This window comes from Dioszegia hungarica (genome assembly GCF_025882075.1).
Source record: "Dioszegia hungarica strain PDD-24b-2 chromosome Unknown MKK02contig_8, whole genome shotgun sequence".
Taxonomy (NCBI): Eukaryota; Fungi; Basidiomycota; class Tremellomycetes; order Tremellales; family Bulleribasidiaceae; genus Dioszegia; species Dioszegia hungarica.
The window spans coordinates 1,001,770-1,020,215 of NW_026515770.1; the positions used below are offsets into that span (position 1 = coordinate 1,001,770).

General features: G+C 56.5%; 6 protein-coding genes across 6 annotated transcripts; 2 read left to right on the forward strand and 4 right to left on the reverse strand.

Moving 5' to 3' along the window:
- Positions 1-77: 77 nt before the first annotated feature.
- MKK02DRAFT_44065 (S-adenosyl-L-methionine-dependent methyltransferase) lies at positions 78-3,145 on the reverse strand (the record flags this gene model as incomplete). The annotated part of the gene is made up of 16 exons (XM_053092747.1): positions 78-303; positions 349-426; positions 478-803; positions 854-959; positions 1,006-1,335; positions 1,391-1,634; positions 1,682-1,812; positions 1,857-1,937; positions 1,984-2,053; positions 2,107-2,260; positions 2,310-2,342; positions 2,388-2,459; positions 2,508-2,613; positions 2,671-2,775; positions 2,833-2,927; positions 2,978-3,145. The coding sequence occupies 16 exons, from the start codon at positions 3,143-3,145 to the stop codon at positions 78-80; spliced, it is 2,325 nt and encodes a 774-aa protein (XP_052945155.1).
- Positions 3,146-3,521: 376 nt separating this feature from the next.
- Positions 3,522-6,921, forward strand: MKK02DRAFT_26991 (P-loop containing nucleoside triphosphate hydrolase protein; the record flags this gene model as incomplete). Its single annotated transcript, XM_053087288.1, has 17 exons — positions 3,522-3,869; positions 3,966-4,406; positions 4,451-4,558; positions 4,667-4,736; positions 4,787-4,801; positions 4,857-4,889; positions 4,936-5,006; positions 5,055-5,266; positions 5,316-5,352; positions 5,401-5,454; positions 5,504-5,580; positions 5,633-5,701; positions 5,790-5,950; positions 5,995-6,041; positions 6,089-6,463; positions 6,514-6,565; positions 6,614-6,921. The coding sequence occupies 17 exons, from the start codon at positions 3,522-3,524 to the stop codon at positions 6,919-6,921; spliced, it is 2,478 nt and encodes an 825-aa protein (XP_052945156.1).
- Positions 6,922-7,241: 320 nt separating this feature from the next.
- Positions 7,242-9,143, reverse strand: MKK02DRAFT_44067 (HSF-type DNA-binding-domain-containing protein; the record flags this gene model as incomplete). Its single annotated transcript, XM_053092748.1, has 6 exons — positions 7,242-7,884; positions 8,032-8,518; positions 8,591-8,672; positions 8,727-8,795; positions 8,846-8,933; positions 8,980-9,143. The coding sequence occupies 6 exons, from the start codon at positions 9,141-9,143 to the stop codon at positions 7,242-7,244; spliced, it is 1,533 nt and encodes a 510-aa protein (XP_052945157.1).
- Positions 9,144-9,884: 741 nt separating this feature from the next.
- MKK02DRAFT_32822 (uncharacterized protein) lies at positions 9,885-11,980 on the reverse strand (the record flags this gene model as incomplete). Its single annotated transcript, XM_053088585.1, has 6 exons — positions 9,885-10,320; positions 10,366-10,472; positions 10,515-10,675; positions 10,823-11,670; positions 11,720-11,822; positions 11,887-11,980. 6 exons carry the CDS (start codon positions 11,978-11,980, stop codon positions 9,885-9,887), a joined length of 1,749 nt encoding a protein of 582 aa, XP_052945158.1.
- A 291-nt stretch (positions 11,981-12,271) lies between these two features.
- On the forward strand, positions 12,272-15,299 carry MKK02DRAFT_44069 (putative mitotic chromosome condensation-related protein; the record flags this gene model as incomplete). Its single annotated transcript, XM_053092749.1, has 10 exons — positions 12,272-12,646; positions 12,690-12,777; positions 12,827-12,940; positions 12,989-13,059; positions 13,109-13,385; positions 13,424-13,939; positions 13,986-14,320; positions 14,367-14,475; positions 14,522-15,216; positions 15,273-15,299. The coding sequence occupies 10 exons, from the start codon at positions 12,272-12,274 to the stop codon at positions 15,297-15,299; spliced, it is 2,607 nt and encodes an 868-aa protein (XP_052945159.1).
- Positions 15,300-16,668: 1,369 nt separating this feature from the next.
- Positions 16,669-18,188, reverse strand: MKK02DRAFT_32825 (uncharacterized protein; the record flags this gene model as incomplete). Its single annotated transcript, XM_053088586.1, has 5 exons — positions 16,669-17,556; positions 17,606-17,702; positions 17,801-17,832; positions 17,909-17,961; positions 18,110-18,188. 5 exons carry the CDS (start codon positions 18,186-18,188, stop codon positions 16,669-16,671), a joined length of 1,149 nt encoding a protein of 382 aa, XP_052945160.1.
- Between the last annotated feature and the right edge of the window lie 258 nt (positions 18,189-18,446).

Sequence of the window (18,446 nt, forward strand, 5' to 3'; positions counted from 1 at the left end):
CACGACCGGCATTGCCGACGTGGACAGGAGGCGTCTGTATCTCCAGATGGTCAAGTCATATCGTATGCTGCGGCTATCTAGTCCTGTGCCATAGCAGCCTCCTCCGCCGCACCCAGCGCGGGCGCGTTCGCCATCTCCTCCTCATCCCCGAGTGCCTCTACCACCGGCCTCTCATCTTCCATACCGGCGGTCTCCTCCTCATCCAGAGCCTCAGGCGCATTTGCTGTCTTCTTGGCAAGCTTCTGGTCCTCATTGAGAGGAGCCCGGACGATATCTTCACCGAACGTACGGAGGGAGAGCGAACTATGGTGTCAGCTAAGGTCCGCGAGTAGCAGATAGCCAGCTCACCTCTTCTCACGCTTGTCAATCAGCAAGCTCAAGCTCGTCTTGGCTTTCCAGAGAGGAAGAACCAAAGGCAGAGGAAGACTAGACCGATCAGCTGGAACTCTCTCATATCCAGTCTGACGGTCAACTCACTATCCGCCCGCGCCATTCGCAGCCGGGAACCGAAGCAAGAGGTTCCCCAACGGCGCCGGGTCCGCCCACTCCTGTACCTCCCGCGCAAAGTGGCTCACTACAGGGTACGGGTGCTCGACCAGTATCCGCAGTGCCGGCATACCCGACTCGCCCATGTCCCTGACGACCCCTTCGCCGACATGTGGCAGGACCTCGGCAAGACCGTCGGCCGGGATGCGCCATTTGCAGCCAATGTCCTGGCGGTTCTGAGAGTCTTGGCGGACAAAGGCTTTGACGCCGGCAGAGATTATCCGGAGGCGCTGGGGGCTGTTGTTCTCGATGACTTGCTATATCATATCAGCTCAGGGTCTCCTTGTGATTGTACACTAGTCCTCACCTTGAGCAAAGCGTTGGTAAGATATATGACCCGCAAAGCCTCCCCTCGGTCATTCCGCACAAGCATCTGATCCCGAGGGAAGCTGTCCTCCATCTTGAACCAGTCGCTACAGAGTCAGCGCCATCCACACCACTATAAGACGACCGACTCACAAGATGCTCTGTAGCTCAGGGCTGGACGGGTCGACGTAAGAAAATGGGTCTTCTCGGTAAGACCAGTCCTTCTTCTCTTTCTTCCCCGCTCCTTCCGCAGCCTTCTCACCCTCCGCATCTGCTGGCTCGTCCGCCTCCTCATCCGCTTCCGGAACAGCCTCGGTCTCCTCCGCCTTCACCTTCTTCACCTCTCGGCCGCCTTCGGGCGTAGAGGGCGATGCAGCCCGTTTGCCGGCGTTCGACTTCTCCGCATCGGTACCGTAAATGACTTTTTCGAGCACACAGACGAAGAAGCCGCCGGTATTTTGGTCGTGAGGCAGAAGTCGCATACTACGAGATCAGCTTCATATTCTGTCTCACGTAGGACCCGAACGAGCCAGCTGACCATTTCTCAAGGCCTAACTCGGCAGCGTTCGCTGGCGGCCAGAAAGAAGGCGCCAACTCCCTCCATGTTTCCTTATCACCGCCGCCTTCCGCCCTCATCTTCTCGGCGGCCTCGTGAGACTCAAAGAACGCGATTTCACCAGTCGATGATTGACCGTACGGCTGACTGGCGACTTTCCAGCTGGACAGTCCGGGGCGATGTTTCAGGTCGGGGACCGAAGAGGAGGCATCGACTATTCTGAAGCCTGCTAGTCAGCTGAAATCCATTCGCGAGGACCCAAGGTGGACTTACCCTTGCGCCCGTTCAGAGCGGCAGCTACGACTGCCTCATTCTCGATAGGGTTGAACGAGCAGGTAGAGTATACCATCCTTCCGCCAGGCTTGAGGATGTCCATCGCCCTGTTCAGGATACGCAGTTGTAATCTACTGTGTCAGCTTCCCTCAGAGACCTGGGTTGTCAAGCTTACGAATGCAGCCCATTTCCATCACTCGTCGACCACTTCTTCCAGATCTCGACATTCTTCCTCATCGTTCCATCCCCGCTACATCTGAGTCCATCAGCCCCTGTTCTCCTCATATAGCCAATGGACCTACGGGACATCCGCGAGGATCCGGTCAAACTGCAAAGCCTCGGTCTTGCCCAATTTGATCTTGGGGAAGATAGCTACCAGATCAGCCATGCACTTGTCGTATCATCAGAGAAGCGTCAATTCTCACAAGCATCGTAGTTCGTCACCATCAGACCCTTGCTCGGCATGCGACCAGTCTGGTGGACAAGCATGTGACATCGCTTGTAGTCAGAGTCATTGGCGATCAGGAGACCGCTTGATGAGGTGTGGTGGGGGTTGAGGGCTTCGATCATTTGGGCGGTCTACATGTCAGCTGGAAGTCTGGACGCAAAAGTCATAAAAGCAGCACACCTTGGACCCGGGCGCAGCACACATGTCCAGACACTGCAAGTCAGCTTGAGAGCCAAACACAGGTCTACGGAGACTCACGATGTGATGAGGCTCGATGTCCAGGAGCAAAGGAGGAATCATGGAGACAGCTTCTTGCCGGCTCAAGTTGCCCTAGACCAGTCAGATAAGAGTCCAGCAACGCCGGACGACCCTACTCACTACCTCAGTCTCGCTGACAAGGAACCTCTGGAACTTCTTGAACGGGGGCGATTTCCGGATGATCCGCTTAGGCGCAGAGACCTGCCAAGCCAGTTGGGACGGGTACCTGATGCAGTGAGCTATGGTCTTACCATAAGGATCAATTCCCTGAAGAAAAGCTCACCATGAGATCTGCTCGGGAGGGCCGTATGTCACGCCCTCGTGCTCGACATTTTGCATGTTTGGGACGTGCTCTTTTCTGATCAGATCGGCGATGGTCTCAGCGTGCCTACGGAGTCAGCTTTCCGTCTTACCTTAGGATTGGCTAGAGGCGATGACAACTCACTCCCTTGACCCAGTCACTCGGAACGTAGTAGGCAGCTCGTGCTTCAACTGCTCCATAAAGTCCGGCCATTCGGCCTCCGTAAGGATGTTTTGAGCCTAACAGATCAGCCTCAGCCCAATCAAACCAGTCTTCTGCAGACACACACCTTGTAGTACTGCTCGAACTTCTCGTTGACCATATCGACAGGGTCATACTGGGTCCAGGTCTTGCCATCCTCTCCACCATCCCTGTGTCGACCCCCTCCTCCTCCTCCGCCTCCGCCCCTACCTCCTCGCCCGCCCTTTCCGCCTCGCTTGCCTCCTCTTTTGCCCATGGTTCTCGGCTGACTGTGTAGAAGACGAAGGGGGCTCTTCTTGTCGAAGAGCTGTACTAGTGCAAGATATGGAAGAGTTGAAGGTCTTGGAAAAGTTGAGGCGCAAGACAGCAGCAGGTTGTTGAGATGCCGAGAGAAAATGGAGATTCAACGTCATGTCCGTTGTAAACATTCAAAGTCCCTCAAGGGGTGCTATTGAGCTCCTTCTTTCGTCCGTCAAGCTTCCTAGGAGGCCAGTAGGCTCATAGCACTAGACCGGACGGTCAAAACTCCCTGCGTCTCCAATGACGCCGATTCATGCCTTATAAGGAGCTCTTCGACGCGTGACGAACCGCGATCTACCCTGTCAACCTTCTGTCCCCCTTAAACTCTCGCCATGAAGGCCGAGTCTAGCAAGCTCGGGCAGTCCAGCAAGTCCGCAAAACGACCAGCAGAGGACGAAGTGATCGATTTCTTCGCCATTAGCAGCCCGCTGAAGCGTCCTCACACCTCCGGTAGCTCCAGCCGCCGGACAATTGAGGAGCCGATAGTCATCGACGATGATGATGATGGGGACGAGGAGGAGGACTATGATGAGGAGGCGGCATACTATGAAGCGCAGTATGGGATGATAAAGAAGATGGAAATGCGGGAGAGCAGACCGATCAAGGTGGTTGCGGGAGAAACGGATCAGCTGGAAGAGAGGGATGTGGTACAAGGGAAGCTGGCGAAGCTTGACTCTGAGGTTGGTCCCTGCCTCATCGTCTACCTTCCTCCTTCTCTGCCGTATCCGGATGACGACGGGCTGGGATATGACAGAGAAGACAAGCTAATGTTCCAGATGAACGACGTCCGAGCCGAGATTGAACCGCTTCAAACGCTCCTCCACACGCTGCAGTCCGAGCGGGATCAGCTCGAGTCCAGACTTGCAGTACTCCATCGTCAGCCGGTCGTAGCAAAGAAGCCCCAGATCCAGACTGGTCCCTCTAGAAGCGCTATCGACTACCAGACCAACTCGTTCCCATGGTCCGACGCCGTCATCCCTCGCGCCAAATTCATATTCGACATCCCTGCCTTCCGACTATGTCAAGCAGGAGTGATCAATGCCGCCATGGACGGTCGAGACATCGTCTGCGTCATGCCTACCGGAGGAGGGAAGAGCTTGACGTATCAGCTCCCGGCTGTGATGGGTGAGAAGGGCATGACGGTGGTGGTCAGCCCGTTGCTGGCGTTGATATGGGATCAAGTGAGGGCGCTGAAGGAGATTGGTGTCGAGGCAGCTGTAAGGTTTCCGTCTATGCAGAAGGCATCCAGCTAATTATGCAGATGTTGACGGGCAGCACGTCGAAGGACGAGCAGAATCGTATCTTTCAGAAAATGGAGAGGGGAGGCGGGAGCGGAGAGAAGGAGCTTCGAGTAAGCTGTGCTCTTCCTGTGGACTCGTCGGTGGAGAATCCGCTGATAGTTGATATAGCTCGTTTACCTCACAGTAAGATCATTATCTGCGCATGTTCTCTTCATAAGGCAAAGCTCATCCTTCAGCCCGAGAAAGTCTCAAAGTCAAAGCGACTGATGTCGGTCTTGGAGAAGGCCAACTCTGGTAAACGTCTACGTGAGTCCGTTGGCCTTGGGATTCCGATGTGCCTCTGACTGATCTCCCAGGACGTTTCGTGATCGGTATGTTCAGCCCAGCTGTCTACACCGCACCTTCCTGCGCTTACTGATGCTGCAGACGAGGCACATTGCTGCAGTCAGCTAGGGCACGGTGAGGTCCACCGATCAATTGGCTGCGCGGCTTGCTGACCATCCAGACTTCCGGCCAGATTACAAGCAGCTGTCAGCACTCAAGGCGCACTTCCCTAATGTACCGATCCAAGCTGTAGTGAGTAGCTATATCTAGTCCCGCCGAGAAACTCTAGCTCACTTATAGACCGCCACGCTCTCCTCCAAGACCCTGCCGGATCTGCTCAAAATCCTGCGTCTGGGCCCACTCACCGACGGCCGTTCTGCAAAGCCGACGGGCACGGTCTACTTTACCGCTCCGCTATACCGGCCCAACCTGCACTACCGAGTAATGCAGAAGCCAAGCAGCGCCAAGGCTACAATCGAAGTCATGGGCGAGTGGATTCTTAACCATCACGCGTAAGTCAAAGTAAGGAAATTGCTGGCGACTGTATGCTGATACTGTCAGTGCGGAAAGCGGTATCATATACTGCCTGAGTAAGAAGGTCGGTACTTGCTCGAGCTCACTCCGTTGTCCCTGGCTGAATATGCAGGATACCGAGACTGTGGCGGACGCTTTGCGCGAGTGGTCAAATAGCGACATCAAGGTGAACTGGCAGCTCTGGCTGTCTACAGCAAAGCCCAGCTGACATACAGACCGGAGTGTACCATGCCGGAATATCGGAGGAGGAGAAGGAGCAAATCCACTTGGATTGGCGGGCCGGGAAGATCGAGTGAGTACGGCCCTCTGGGATACAGTAGTTAGTGCCTATCCTGATGATCTAGCTGTATTTGCGCAACGACCGCTTTTGGACTGGGTATAGATAAGGGCAACGTACGCTACGTCATCCGTAAGTCCCCCAACCGAGAATAATCTAAGCAAACAGCTGACGGACTATAGACCACTCAGTCAGTCTGCCTTCAGAGGCTATCCTGGACGGAGGCTGACGTCACAGATGGCTAAGTCGCTCGATGGCTACTACCAGGAGACCGGACGAGCGGGACGAGACGGTCAAGATAGCGACTGCGTGCTGTTCTATCGCGGTCAAGATGCGACCAAGCTGGCGGGCCATGTTTGTAATGACCCAGACGGGACCGGAAAGCGTGAGTGGGCGTCAGGGACGCCATTTTCGGGGTTGACAGTGTAGTGCGAGAAATGCTGCGCTTCGCACAAGATCTTCAGACCTGTCGCAAGGTGGGTCCCAAGTATACAGGCAAACAATACATGAACTAAGATTACAGGTTGCATTCGCAAAGTACTTTTCCGCCTCCGCCAACCTTTCCGCCAATGCTTGGGACAATGCTGCGGCTCTCGACTCCTCCACCTCCGCCGGCTCCCTGACCACTTGCGGTAGCTGCGATAATTGCACACGAGACGAGGCGAATGTGGAGACGCGAGACGTCACGCTCGAGGCGTGGAAGCTTTTGAGGGTGAGCGGGGAGGTGCTGAATCAAGGGGGAAGATTGACGGTGTCCGCCTTGGCGAAGCTGGCAAGGGGAGGTGGAGGGGGATCTTTTTCGGTTGCCGAGGGAAAGGGAAAGAAGAAGAAGGCGACGGGAGAGGGGAATGTGGATCTCGAGGAGCTTGTCGGGGGGAAAGTCACGTTGAATGAGGATGTGAGTCGGGTGGGAATGGTTCTGGGGCCGGGTATAAGCTGATCGAGCAGGACACCGAGCGGTTGATAATCGAGCTTTTACTAAGTGATCACTTCATGGAAAGTGAGTTACTTCCCCTTTCGGACAGAAGAGTAGACTTACAGTCCTCAGCATACTCCTCAACAGCCTATACCACCAACACCTACGTTGCGCCCGGTCCGAACGCCCTTCGACTGTCCCGCCTGACTGCCGAGCGAATAGAGGAAGGGATGGGGACCAGGATACAGCGTTCATTCCTGCGCGTGGAGAAGAAGGCGAGGAAGGTCGGAGAGGGGAAGAAGAAGGGAGAGGGAAAGAAGGGTGGGGAGAAGAAGAAGAGATCGAGGAAGGAAGTTGTGAATATCGCCGCGGATGAGGGTATCGAGGATGTAGACGAGGAAGAGGACGAACAATACGGCGAGTTCGAAGACGACCAGTAGGATGAGCATCATGTATGGCTAGGCCCGAGCCTTCTTGGTAGAGTGCTGCTCGGAAGCCTCGAGCCAGATATGCCAGACCCGCTCTGTGATTATTACAGCGTGTCCTCTATAGTCAGTAGCTCTACTCTCCTCTACCATCGCGCGAATTTGCTATGCGGTACTTACGGTACCCGGGGGGCCAGCTACCTGCCCACTTTTGAGCCTCTCACCACCTTCTGCTGATACCACAGCTTCAGATGGGCTCCAAGCCAATCATCAGCGCTATGATCAGTATAAGTATCGTAAGTTGCGCCAGTCTTTCTTCATATTGGTACATCTGGTCACATGCTCATATCAAAGTGTTGCGCAGGAAGGTACGTAGGTGGCATCGCACCCGCCGGACCCCACGCACCACCACTGTCCCTCACCCCGCTCGTCAGCGACAAGCTGGAGGGCGCACCCCAACTCTGCGATTCCCCCTCTCCCACCAGATAGCTCGAGACCATCATGGGGCTGCCCGCCCGCGGAGTCTGCGCCGGGGTATTGAAGACGTATGTGCCCTTCGGACTGACCCATCGAGGATCTATAACACCGGTCCGCTCCCAGCTCTGAATATCGGGATACACAGAGAGCTCGCGCGATGCGAACCCACTGGGCGGAGTAGTGTCGGGAGATACGGCGTAGGGGTCGGCATGCGAGGAGGGGCCGGTGAATGAGAGCGGAGAAGACCCGATCGGCTGGTGGTTGGGAGTCGGGGCGCGGATGTCGATAGGGGACGAGTGATGATTGTGGTCGAGGGAATGCGGGACGGCGAAGGGGTTCTGGGCGGCGGGGGCGGCGATGCGCTGGACGATGTGTGTACCTGCGTGCAGGTGCTGGACGTTCATCGTGACTTCGGTAGAAGCGAGGTGAGCATTGAAGCTGGGCGGGAACTGACGGGCAGACTGCAAGGCACGCTGGGCAGGCACGGGGGACGTATGGATGCTGGCTGGACAGCTGCGGTAGAACCTACCAGATAGGGGCGGAAAGCTGTCAGTAGAGAAAGATTGCTGTTGGTACGCTTCACCGGTCTGGTCTGAGTGGAGGTGAGGCTCTTGAGGGAGAGCACTGTGATTGTGAGTCGTCTGATACTGTGGCGCCATCGGAACGCCTTCGGTGATGCTTGATAGTTGTTGACGATAGGGATCTGCTCGTTGCGACTCGTATGATGGCGAAAAATCTCCATAGACCTGGCCATCCCCCTCGAACCCCTGCTCGACCGGCAACATCGGCACGTTCCCCCAGCTCGTACCGCTGCTCGAGCTCCACTCGAAGACGTCCGCCGGGCTTTGGCTCATTTCGTTCGCCCGCTGTCCATCATAGTCGATCACCATCGGCGTGCTGGAGGCGTAGGACGCGATCTGACTCGGCCGAGCTTCTCCTCCCCAGCCATGCTTGGACCGCCTCTCCATAGCCATGTCTTCTTTGATCTCTCGGAACTTGCGCTCGACCTCAGGCCCCGCTCTCGTTCGGACAACCTGGCCATTGGCAAGACGACGAGTACGGAAGAGCTTGGGAGCGGCGCGGCGTTTGACAGCAGCGATGTCGGTTGTGGTGGAGAGGCGGTGAAGGGTGGGGTCTGGCCATTAGCACAGTCGACCGGCTCGGCAGGGCTCAGTATAGGCGGTAAGTGGCGATCACATAGACTCACGAGCCCAGACCGATGCATCCAGAATGTTTCCCATGCCATCTTTGAACTGCCTGCCGGGATAGACTCTCGCGAAGCCGTAGATCTAATTTATCAGCTAATCATCGCCCCCGCGACCTGTCTCATAGCTGATACTCACATTGAGCTGACGTCCGAACGACGATATCTTGTCATGCTTGAATAGCTTCGGCAGTACGGTCTTTGCGAGCTGTGTAGCTCAGCTTTTCATCCACCGTCCCGTTTGAGGGGAGAACTCACCTCGTCGGGACGGGCAATCACAAGCTGCTTCGAGTCTGCGGCCCAGTAGATGACATCGGGGCATGGGTGTGGATCAAGGGCAAGGAAGCTGGACGATAAGTGAAATCTCGAGCGGGTGGCAAATATGAACTCACTCGAACAGCTTCTGCAGAAAGTTGGGCTGCCGACCAGTACCGCCAGGTAGGAGCCCGCCATCTACCCCGCAGATCTCGTCCTTTGCGTCTCCTCGATAAGGCGAACCCTGCCCGTCATTGACGTACAGCTGCAGGGGTGGCGAGTGTTCGTATACTTGAAACATGGTGGCGAGTGGGATGGCGATCTGATGTCGGGCGGGTGAGGTCAGAAGGGCCTCGTCAGGATGGTCAATCAGCAGCAAGTCAGCTTTCAGACGGCATGGATAGCGCGAGCAATGAAAGACGGAGCGGAAAGAGGGGAGAGGCCTTCATCAGTGAAGAGTGTACCAAGCTTTATACTGTCCTTTCAGACCTCCTCCTGGCCGACGGCAGCCTCCACACTCTGCAAGACGCTCCTCTGATATCAGCTTATCCTTTGACATTTGCGCCAAATGGCAGCTATGACGCGTCGCGACCAGTCCATCTTCCCCATGTCCACCACGACAAGGGGTGAAGCTCCTTTCAGCATCACGGCGGATAGCATGGCGAAAGCGAATACATATCGTAGGTCGTGCCCTCGGCTGGGCGATACCAGCCTCGATTTTGAGAAATGATCGAAGGCGTGAAGCCGCATTCGCGCGGGTTGGCGTTTCATCCCTCATATTCACTCTGGTTCGGCAGGGTTGCAAGAAGGCCAGGTCTACCATCAGGAAGGTGGCGTCGTCCTCGGCGCCCAAGGGCAAAACGGCGAAACGCATGAATCTGAGTATAGGCCGTCAGATCTGGCGAAGCGAGGACTCAAACGCGTGTGATGCATGCACATGCAGAAGCAGATCTGGGCATCAGCTGCTTTGCACCGAGAGCGGGGGAGCTCGACTCACATGTAAGGTTTCCTTGATAAAAGGTGCACGTCTGCTGACAACCTGCTACTCTTCTTCGCCAGCGGATGATGACGCCTCTTCCTGTCTATCGATCCCCTGAGATCGAGCCCCCAGCCTCAGATCCTCCGTCAGCCGTCTTAGCCTCTCCAGCTTCGTTTCGTCATATTCAAACTCATGACCATCCCCGTTGGATGAAGGCGCGAGTGGCCAGAGAGCGACGGCCCAACTGCGCTTACTGGCTCGCCGAGACCGGCTGACATCGCCAACGAGGACTTGAAGTATGTTCTTTCGCCACCCGATATCGTACACGTTGATATTTCGCGCTTCATCGAAAAGCCGGTGTCGCTCGGCTCGAGTAAGTAGGTGATCTGGTTTCCAGGTCGAGAGAGGGGTAGTACCAGTATCGGATGCGGCCGGGCGAACGGGGAGCAGGGCTGAAGGGTAGGTGTGCGAGATCTGTTCGAGCGTCGTCATGTTGTTGCTGCGACTTACAGCTCTTATCTATCGAGCTGGTAACAAGACTCACCAGACCAGATACCAGTGATAGGTTGCTAGACCACCAATCGCGAGGGTGAAGAACGCGCCGATCATGGCGAGAAGCATGTAGACAAGAGGGGAGAATTCAACCTCCTGCTGGTGATCAGCCTGGCCATCTGTTAGACGATGAGTACTCACCACAGTATGTGTCGTAGGGCTACCGTCTGATGATAGATCCGGGCTGGGCATATCGTACGCTCCATCATCAGTCATAAACATGTAGACTTGATAGGCGCTCTCGAGGCAGACATATATAGCCAGTAAGGTGCCATATGAAATGAAGAGCAGGAAGGGCTTGTCTGCTGCGTCAGCTCTTGCAGTAGCAGTCTGGGCACAAATAAGAACACACAGTTCCGATGCCCGACACAAGTCGCCAGCCATACGCAATGGTGGTCCACTGGGAACATGAGCGTTCGTCTCTGTTGGAGCCGATCGGGATAGCTTACTCTTCAGAACACATCTCTTGCAGAACCGGCAATGATGGGTGCGATCCGGTTTCCAGCTTTCGCACTTGCGGCAAAATCGTGGTCCGCCAGTGTTGCTCTTCGCCATCAGAACTTTTGAGTCCGCCGCGGAATCGAGCAGTTGTCGGTTCTGATTCTGCAGGAGAGTAGCAACTTCGGCTTCTAGCTCGTCGAGCATTACTTCTCGGTCCCCCTCGACCGCATCTCCCATCCAGTATCCTTTGGGTCTCGCCCTGGTCTCGCCTGTCCTGATGACTTGCATCCGGTCCGCCGTTGCATCCGCATCTTCCCCTCCCTCTTCTACATCCTCCTCGTCCGTCCAGTCTGATTCCCCACCGGCTTCCACAGCAGTGCTTGGAACGAAGGGGCTCAGTCCGAGCGGGAAGGGCGATATGGTAGGAGTGTGACCGTCTCCGCCGTCCGACGATGCTCGCATATTGCGCTGAAGAGGTGCTGGAGGCATCGGTCGGCGCGAAGGGAGAGGCAGTGGGGACGGATGATCCTTCGCTATCCGACCCTCCACCCACTGAGAGTTTCTCAAGTAGCGCAGAGGGATATCGTCGGGATCGGCGGTCCGGGCGGCGGGATGCGCGGAACTGGCTCCGGATCTTTCAGCTTCGAGCTGATCAAGCTGCAGCGGTGATGGACTTGATCGACAAGGTGCCTCTTGCGCATGAGGGAGGGCAGCAAGCGTGACTGGGCCTTGGCGTATTTCCTCAGGAACGTAAGCGAAAGGAGCGGCGCTCGGGTCAGGGTGACCAGGTGACCGAGTGGCGGCGGTAAACAGGGACAGCATAGTCAACCCCATGAGGATGTTGAAGATGAGCAGCCTTCATACATCAGCTTGCTCCATTCCCCGATACTGTGGTCGCGACTCACTGTTCGATGAAGTGCCACGTATCATGACGTCGAAGCAGCACCTCCGGGATGGTGATCGTGAATGTGAACGCCAGCCAGGTACAGCTGAGAAGCGCAAAACTGACTGATTCAATCAGCGAGGGCCTCAGTCGTGACGTGAGCCTCGCTCAGGTGGGGTCAGTACGCACAGAGTAAGGGTAGCCTTGTCAATATCCTCGACAAAGTCGATCGGGAGCCGAGTTCGGCTGCCCTCTCGCCGTTGATCTCATGGTAAGGCGCCATCTTTGCCGTATTCGCGTTACGCTCGATACAGCGCTCATCTAGGCAGCCGGATACCCTGGGCTGACTGCCTTGCTATACCATGAGTAGCTCGATACGTCGACAAAGAAAGATTCACTCCTTTGAACCCCCCTCTGCGAGCACCAGCAGCGGCGGCTTTACGTTACACCGCAGCCGCTTCCAACGGAAACGCGAAATCTGACGCGTCTTCGCAGCATCAACAAAGCCGAACTGACTAGTCACTCCTCCTTCACCCATCGTCCTTACATTCCCTCGCACTATACAGCATACACGATGCCTCGTGTAGACGTCACAAAGGGCCGAAAGCCCCGCCCGTCTACCACGAGCGAAGCTGCGCTTCAAGACGCCTCGACGAGCAATCAGCCCGAACCGCCGATCAACAACGACAAGGCCGAAAAGGCCAACCGACGCAAGTCTGCCCACTTTGGCAATATAGGCGTAGCCCCGGGAGACGAGCCTGCAGAGGTTAGTGCGGGGAGGGCTGGCCAAGGAAAGCGGATTGTGTCTGCGGTAGCATTGGGTGCAGCTGGGAAGGAAGGAAGACGGCTGGGAAAACGCTTATCGGCGGTGAATCCGGAGATGGTCGGTGTCAGCTGGGAGGTCAGGGAGAGCAAGTACGAGGAGTGGATGAAGGCTGCGATTGACAATGTGAGTAACTGCTGGCACTGGAGCAGCAGCAGCTGACATGTAGAAAATCACGGTCACCAATACCTGGAACTTTGCCTTGATTGACTACTTTCACGATATGACCCTGCTCAGGAACGGGCCTGATGACCAAAGTAAGCCTTGAAAGCTGGACCAGATCAGCGAGATCGAGCTGATATACAGGTATCAACTTCCAGAAGGCTTCGTCGACGTTGGATGGGTGTGTCAAGATCTGGACATCCCGAGTGGACTCGGTCGCAACGGAGACTGGAAAGCTTCTCAGCGGTCTGGCGGGAGGTGAGCTATGATAGAGCTCGCAGTAGCTAGCGAGCTGACGCCTTACAGGCACTGGAGAGGAACCCCAGGACGAGGGCGAAGAGGGAGGTGAAGATGGAGACCGGCCGAAGACACGAAAGGTATGGCATCTAGCTGTTGCCGCCGTGGGGTACCAAGCTGACTCGCTAGAATACCTCTCACCGCTCGGAATCCACCTTGGCCAAGTCTTTCACCACTCTCCAAGTCAAAAAGCTGGACCTGGAATTCTCGGTCGACCCGCTCTTCAAGAAGACCTCGGCGGACTTTGACGAAGGTGGAGCAATGGGTCTTCTGATGAACCATTTGGCAGTGGACGGGAGAATGCGAGTGGTATTTGACGCTGGAGATGCTGTTGTCGAGGAGGAGGAACTGGAGGAGGAGTTGGGACCGGGGATGAATGCTGAGGTTGACCTGGAGCGATTGAGACGTAAGTGCCACACATGCGGTATCTCGCTGACAACACAGCTTTCATGCCTGCACCGGATGCACTTCAGAATCTGATGATTTCCGATACCCTCTCCAGCTTCCGGTTCTCCTCGGACCCCAGCGCCGTCCCCGATCTCACCTCACTGCTGAGCCTCAAGGACAACTGGAACGACAATGACGACGGCGGGATGTCGGATTTTGGCGAGTCTGTCGGTGGCGGCGGACCCGTGGACTTTTTCGGGGACGATGACTTTGGTGGCGGTGGGATGGGTGGAGGGTATGATGACAACGAGTCAGCCGGCGGTGGTGATTACGATGGTGGGAATATGGGCGGGATGGTAGCGTCAGGCTCTGGGGCGGTCGCGTTGGGTCAGCCGGGCGAGCACCTTATGCCGTTCGACCCGAAGCGAGGTGGCGGGGACCTGGTCATGGCGTTAGCGGGGAGAGAGGGGGACGGGGATGATGATGGGATGTTTGACTACTTCGACAAGGGCTTCGGGAAAAGGGGATGGGCGGGTGTAGAGCACTGGAAGCTGAGGAAGGTGGCAAAGAAGGGTGAGTCGGTCAATATCAACGACAGGTCTCCCCGCTAACAGCTCAGATCCTGCTTCAGCGGCGACAAAGAAGGCCGATCGAGCCAGTGGACCCGCCAAGACCCCCTTCGTTCTTGACTTCATGTCGGCTGCAACGACCGCGTCAAGCTCCAAGATCCTCTTCGCACCCGCTTCTCGAACGTCTATAGCCCTGCCTGCGCACGCCCAGTCCGCCACCAATCGGAAACGCTCCAGCAAAGAGACGAACGATCTCGCGGACAAGTACAAGCGGAAGCGGAGGGAGAAGGAGCGGCAAAAGGAGGAGAGCGCCAACCTCTTGCCTGACGACATGCACTTTAGCAGTCGGCAACTGGTTAGGCTTTTCATGAAGCCCAAATTTGCAGTGAGTTTTATCGTGAACATCATGCCAAACATTGCTAACGCTCTAGCTTCGGATGCGGAAGAAGAACCAAAGTGCGCGGATCGAGAATGCCGAAGGAGAGATCGACACCACTTTCTGGGCGGAAGCAGCGGCGGAAAGAGCGGATGGATTGGGTGGTGAGTCTACAGCAAGCGGTCGTGCACTCTGGCTGACCATTGGCAGAACCGGCGTCACCCATGCCCTTCGAGTCTCAATTCTTCGCCGATGGAGATAACGACGGTGATGACGATATCACCGATATTGGCGACTTTGCATTCGTCGATGACGCCCTGGACGAGCCATCAACCCCACTACCATCCGGTCCAGGGGATATGGACGGGGAAGACGATAACCTATGGCAGGGCAGCCAGACTCAGATCAAGCGGGCTCGACCGGAAAACGTCACATTTGCCAAGCGGGCCAAGCGGGTCGATGTTAAGCGGCTCAAGGACGATATTTGGGTCGGTCTCAAATCGCTCGTGCCCAAGCCTGTTGACGCGGACGGCGAGATGGAGCTGGACGATCCGTCAGATCCAGAGACGGAGATGCTCACGCCGGTGGGCGAGGCCAAAACGTTCAACAACATTATCACAGACCTCCGGCGGACATACCCCAAGGACAAGATGTCGGAGATCTCGACAAGCTTCTGCTTTATCTGTCTTTTGCATCTGGCGAACGAAGAAGGGCTCACGCTGGAGGCGGCGAGGTTTGACGGGCTGGAGGGAGAGGACGTGGGATGTCAAGGAGTGGTGGAGCTGGATATGGCAAGTCTGGAGAATGAGGGACCGCCTCAGCAGAAGAAGCGGAAGGGGAATGGGCCGGCTGGTGATGGGATCGAGAAGGTGGTGGGGGAGTTGCAGGCTCTAAGGGTGTACAAGGTGAGTCTGCTTTTGCAGTGTTGTATTCAGGTTCGGACAGAGAGCTGATCTGTCAGGATCCGACAGCAGGGCGTGCGGCGTAGAGGCCTTTCCTTGATATCCTTGCGCCGATATCTTATCGCCGTCAGGATAAAGCTGCATGTAACAACGCTGTAGCAAACCACGGCAAAGGCTGTGACGAGGCTCACTTACCATCGAGGGGATGTGCTGGAACCAGGCGCTCATCAGCTCAGACCAGCTGGTGTCTGTGAGCGCACCTGACCGGCTGCGTCTCCTTTGTCTGACTTTCCCTGTACTCATCGATCTCTGACATGCTGCGCGTACCGCGCGAAAGGATGCGTGCCTGCTCACTCTCTCGGTACCCACACATATCAGCTGGGATGACCATCCCGCATCCCCACTGACGATCTTTCAGGACTCGTCACACCTTGCAATTGCCAGTATCGCAGCCAGTCAATCACGCGACCATATCGAAGTTGGACACTATGGCACCTCGTCGTCCACATCACGACCAGTATCGTTCCTCTCGGACTTCGTCGCGTACTCACGAGCAACATGGACCCGCAAGTGATCATCAGCGAACCAGACCGGGATCGCCAGATCCTTTCCACTCCGATCCTGGTGAGGACTCAGATACGGACAGCTACTACGCTCCCGGTAGGGATCCGCGCTACTGGGAGTCTGAGGCTAGCGACGACGATCACATCCCTGTGTATGACTTCGAGCTCGACAACGCCTTCAGCAAAGCCCGTCCCCCTCGAGCGCCCAGAGTTCCCCGCCCAGCAGCGAGATCTGACGGCAGCCAGAGCCAGTACAGAACTGCATCAGACGATGGCGAATGGCGCTTCGATGATCGGTCGTTCGACCAGTCGTCTGGCCGCAAGGGAGAGGACCGCAGTACGCGGCGCAAGCGCGAAACATGCTTTCGCGGTGGAGTATACAGCCGAGTGCCTCCATCGCAGAGGAGGGATGTAGGTGGCGGAAAATATAAGAGGCAAACTGGAACGCGTTCCCTGTTTACTGTTCCCTCGCCGGGACACACGCAACGTACGACCCGATACAGGCCTTCGCAGGGGCGGACAGGAAGGAGAGCGGGGTCGCGTTATCCCTCGAGGGACGGGAAGGGTAGACTAGTAGAGGCGAAGACGTACTTCTGTGCCGTCATGTGAAATGAGGATCACCCTTTGTACCGATATGTGGAGATTGATGATCCATGAGAAAAGACCATCTGAAGCAATGACCGACACCTGCATCTCTTAGGCGCGTGCTTCATACTAATGTGGGCGCGAGGTGATCACTAGTACAACATACTGAAAGCCTCACTTGTCTGCCTCTGATCATGAGGATCATCCGTGGACCGCCCGAACGCCAAAATCTCACCCCTCGACCCTATCTCGCCATTTCCGCCCAACGACATGCCCGCCATTGTAGCCGCCATTGTAGAGCTTGCCTTCACCCTCCACCTGTATCTTTCCCCTTCCGTCCCCTCTTCCTCTCCTCCCTCTCCTTCTCCCGACCTGCATTCTCTGACGTTCCGCTTCCGTCAACATCCCTTCCTTCCCTCCTATCCACGTTCCGCCTCTTTGACGACCTCCCTCCCCTGCTTACTCCGCTCGAGGCCCCGCTTGGCATCCCATCATCCGTCATGGGTACGTCCAAGTCCGCATCGAGGTGGACGGCCGTAATGGGCCGTTTCGACCCGACGCCAATGGGGATCGAGGTCGTCGTCATGGGAGGTACGGGGAGGAGGGTCGATGCGGAGGATGGGTGGGTAAGATTTGGGGGGAGGGAAGGCGCGAAGGGAACCGACGGTAGCGTGAAGGATGTAGGAGCTGACGAAGCATCGTGACGATATCGGAGTGGGCTGCGGCTGATCCGCCCATTCCCGCCAACAGGCCGGATAGATACCGTGGGACTGGACGAGGGCATCCCGCCGGGCCCGGCGCCCGTCTCGCTCTGCATAGATCTCGAGCCACTGGCAGGTGTAGCCTCAGCCGAGGGCGTCGAACCTTGCACGAATGTCCGATCCGGATCTCCGCCACTCTGGCCCGTTTCCATCCGTATATTGTCCCCTCCTTCCCTAGCGCCCTGCTGCACACCTCGCATAGGCTGTCTTGATGGTCCCGGCGTATTATCGGAGGAAGGATGTACGTGAGGAGTACGGTGCTGGTAGTATGAGTCGGGTATTGGCGCAGAGGACGGCCGGGTGGCCGCTTGTAGGTGTATTTGATTGCGCGTATGAGCGGCTCGACGGTGGGGGTGAGGTTGGGCAGGGGTCTGACCAGGAGTATTGAGGGGTGCGTCGTCGCCGTCTTCAGCTGCAAAGGCGGCCATAGCGGTCTGTAGCGTTAGCTCGATTCCTATGTTGGGAAACAAGGAGACAGCTAACCTCTCGTGCTTCCGCCCAGTCCATCAGTCTCGACAATGTCTGCGTGGCATCCTGGCCGGCCCCTATCGAGCTCTGCACCGTAGAAAGGACGTCGGCACTGCTTCGTTAGCTACTGTGCCCCTTCCTGCCTCGGCACTCTCAATCCGGGATCGCTGATTACACGCGATCCCGCTGAACGTGACTTCTTTGACTTACATGCATGCCGAGTAGCCCACTTGATATGCTTGCTGATAAGTCAGCTCGCGCCCCCGTGTATGTGAACATGTAGTCGATATATCCCACAAAGGGGGAGCTGAGACATACCTTCGTGTATCCCAAAGATGACTTGTACAAGTTCGTTATGCTCAATGCCGAGGCTGACAGCATCAGCTATACCGTTCCAGACCTGTCCCTCAAAGCGGATCTCTACTCCTCAACCGAATATGGCCAAAGAGAGGGTGGCGACATTCGACATCCGCTTCCGAGACCTCGCACGAGCGGCCCGACCGCAAACACACGACTAACCTCTAAACTTATCGCCCATCTCCCGCTCCGCGTCCGCCAGACCGGCCGGTAATGTCGATCCCAGCGCCGAAAGGTCCATCGTGATTCCGAGCTGTCAAGCGACTGATGGGTACACGCGATGGGTCGTATGTCTGTAGTGGAAGGATGAATGAGGGAAGGAAAGGTGGAGATACACAAGGTCTTGCTCGAATTGGCTGAGCGCAGCTTTGAGTTCGAGCGATTCAAGCTCGGACGCACGGATCACGGCAGGAAAGGAAAGGGAGGAGCGAATAGAGTCAAGGGAGGTGAGTACGAGTGGCGGATCTGTGCTCGAGCCTCTCGCATTGAGTCAAGCTTG